At 34.0% G+C, this 3,339-nt stretch overlaps 1 protein-coding gene across 3 annotated transcripts in view; it reads left to right on the top strand.

The window, feature by feature from the left end:
- The window catches only part of LOC114031782 (AFG3-like protein 2), a 53,905-nt gene that overhangs the window by 44,179 nt on the left and 6,387 nt on the right, over nucleotides 1-3,339 (top strand). For all 3 annotated transcript variants that reach the window (XM_027846891.1, XM_027846893.1, XM_027846892.1), the window contains exon 15: nucleotides 1,559-1,759. In XM_027846891.1, the coding sequence (XP_027702692.1) occupies nucleotides 1,559-1,759 (201 nt within the window). The remainder of the gene's footprint in view (nucleotides 1-1,558; nucleotides 1,760-3,339) is intronic.

Genomic DNA, 3,339 nt, shown 5'->3' with positions numbered 1-3,339 from the left:
ACTTTGCATCATGATATTATGCATGTTTAACCAGGTTTCTCTGAAACTATCCCCTTCATCATTTCTTACAGCACAGTAGTATTCTATTACATTCATATAACCATAATTTGTTCACCCTTTCCCCAATTTATGCACATCCCCTTGGTTTCCATTTTTTTTCCAGTACAAAAAGAGTTACTATAAATATTTTTGTACACATAGAGTTTTTTCCTTTTTTTTTTAATCTCTTTGTGGTATAGGTCTAGTAATGGTGTCAGAGGGTATGTACAATTTAGTAGACTTTCCAGAATGGCTGTACTAATTCACAGTTTTGCCAGCACTGCATTAATTAATTTTGCCACAATCCCTCAAATATTTGTTATTTTCCCTTTTTGTTAACTTTGTCAATCTGATGTGTGTGAGTTGGAACCTTAGAAATGCTTTAATTTGCATTTCTTTTTGTAAAGATTTTTAAAAGCAAAACAGGGCTTTCTTGTAAAATACTGGTAAAATGTAGCCTGAGCATGCTATTACCAAAACATTTCGGTTTAATTAAGATTTTACCACATAATGGTGTCACAGATTTTAAAAATAATCCTAAGCTTCCCATAATGTTCACTATTTGTACAGGCAAATTCCTTACACAGGAATTGAGAACAAAATCCAAATAGACTAGAGGGATTGATTCTAGGGTACATAAATAAAGACAAAGAGAAAGAAAAACTTGTTCCATTTCTGTGTGTTTTCCAGAACATGTCAGTCACGGTATTATGTGACCTTAGCTATAAGAGAGAATGGCGTTAGGAAGAAAAGGCAGGCATTTCTGCCCGCATTTGTAGGAGCATATATGAACCTCCTCTCCCCTGCCCGACCCTGCATTTATGCACAGCTGGCATGCAACATTGGTATCCTTGTAATATTTAGAAATCTGGAGGAATAGTCCTGCCCCCAGCATGTTGAAGGGACCCTCTGTAACAGATTTATAAGAGGATCAGAAGTGCAGAATGAAAAAAGTATAGCTAAGTTGTGATCTCTCCCTTGGAGGGAGTACTTGCATTAGTGAGAAGACAAACAATAGAAATATTGAAGTATGTGTGACATTTCCAAGTAGATTGCCAGAACAGCTCTGTTTTCCCCATTTTTTTTTCCAGGAGAGTATGCAGTGATACTTATGATGTGTAAATTTCAAACTTTTCTAGTTAAATGAGGCCTGCACAATTTTTGATGAGCTTTCAGGGAGGCATCCAAAAGAGATCACTGCATGCCTGAGGTGTGTTGAATCACTGGCACATTTTACAAAGTAGTATAATGGTTCAAGTTGTGTTATCAAAGAAAACACGAATAAAAACCATTAAATGGCACTAAATGGCACTGAATCCAAAAGAAAACTTGTGACTGCTAAAAGCTGTCAATGACTTTTGCTTGCAGCAATATAACTAGCAAAGGTAGATGAATTTTTTGGTTCTTATATGTGTTTTCATTTTTTTCTTAAAGAGAAGAGACTTTGAAATCTGTTTATCTGAAGAGAAATGTTTTGTTAAATTCAACAGGTTAACATGTCTGTTTCTTCTTTCCAAAGGTATCCATCATCCCACGTGGAAAAGGTTTGGGTTATGCTCAGTATTTACCCAAAGAGCAATACCTTTATACCAAAGAACAGCTTTTGGATAGGATGTGTATGACTTTAGGAGGACGTGTGTCAGAAGAAATCTTTTTTGGAAGAATTACAACTGGTGCTCAAGATGATTTGAGGAAAGTAACTCAGAGTGCATATGCCCAAGTAAGTGTTTGAAATAGGGTTTCCCTCCTTAAATTGTGTATGAAATTGACATTTATGAGATGATCTTTTGATTAGGTTTTTTATCTATGTAGTTAAACCTATCAATATTTGGGTCAGAATGTATTTTGTAAAGGAGAATGGTTTCATTTTAAAGGTCAAAACTTATGGCCTAATAACTTTAAAGAAGAAAAAGGAAAGTTTGGTAGGTAATCTAGATTATACTCTAAACAAATTTGTCTTTTTGGTCTAAACAGTTGTTACCTTAACTGTTACATTATTTTAGAAAATTGTGTAAATGGCAATATTAATCATTATTAATATTAAATCATTCATTTTGATTCCCCACTATTAATTGTATATTTTGTTTGTCCCTGTAACTAGTTTGGCTTTTCATTTGATTTAGATGCTATATCTTTGGGTCCATATATGTTAACTATTGATGTTAATTCATCGTCTCTGGTACATTTCATCATAATGTAGTTTCTCTGTTTACATCTCTTAATTGCATCCATTTTTGCTGTTCCTTTGTCTGACATCAGAATTGCTACTCCTGCTTTTTTTTTTTTTTTAGTTCAGATGAAGTTTAATAGATTTTGTTCTAGCCCTTTATTTTATGCTATTCCCCCTGCCTCATGAATTTTATGTTTAAAATGTGTTTGTTTTAAGTAATGCTTTCTAATCCATTCTGCTATACTCTTCTTTTTATGGATGAGTTCATCCCATTCACATTTCTTATTAATTGTGTATTTCCCTCCATCTCATATATTTGCATATTTTTTCCTCTCCTTGCTCTCTACCCCTTTTACATAGAAGAAGAGAAGCATGGAACAAGAATATGTTCAGCATAAGTAGATGTAATCAGCTCCTGCTTCCCTACCTTTCGTTTCTCTTTCTTGCCCAGACCCCAATTAGAGGTTCTTAATCTTTTCTTTCTTTCCTTTTAAACACTTTTAAGCATCCATCCTCTGAAGTTAGAGTGTGTTTTATTTGTGATTATTTCCTCACTATCCTCCCCTTGCTTCCTCCTCTTTCTTCTCTCTCCTTTTTCCCTGTTGAGTTAAACATATTTCTACACTCGACTCTGTACATGTATTCTACCCTCCAGCCTGTTCAGTTGAAAGTGAGGTTTCCTGTTTTGCCCACATCCTCCACTCCCTTCCTCCTCGTTTGTAAAGCCTTTTACTTTCTGTCATTATGTGAAATAACCCCTCCCATTCCTTCCTCTCCTTTTCTTCCCTAGTAATTCCATTTCATCTCTCTTTCCTTTCTTTTAAAATAGTCAAAATATAACAAAACTGCTTCCACAGGCTTTGTCTTATTTAACTCCTCCCTGATGATATGAGGGTTTTAAGGGAACATACATATATATGTTCCCTGTATTAGAATTAGAACTTCATCCTTGTTTAGTCCCTCATAATTGCTCACTCATATTTATCATTTTTATGTTGCTATTGATTCTATTATATTTCAGAGTTTCTGCCCAGCTCTATTCTTTTCATCAGGAATAGTTAAAAATGCTGTTGGATTAAAGGTTCTTTTTTTTTTTTTTTTTTTTTTTTTTTTTTTTTTTTTTTTTTTTT

Source organism: Vombatus ursinus, unplaced genomic scaffold (genome assembly GCF_900497805.2).
Source record: "Vombatus ursinus unplaced genomic scaffold, bare-nosed wombat genome assembly UNPS02015255.1, whole genome shotgun sequence".
Taxonomy (NCBI): domain Eukaryota; kingdom Metazoa; phylum Chordata; class Mammalia; order Diprotodontia; family Vombatidae; genus Vombatus; species Vombatus ursinus.
Note: the sequence above shows the minus strand (reverse complement) of the source record. Positions and strands in the feature narration are given on the sequence as shown.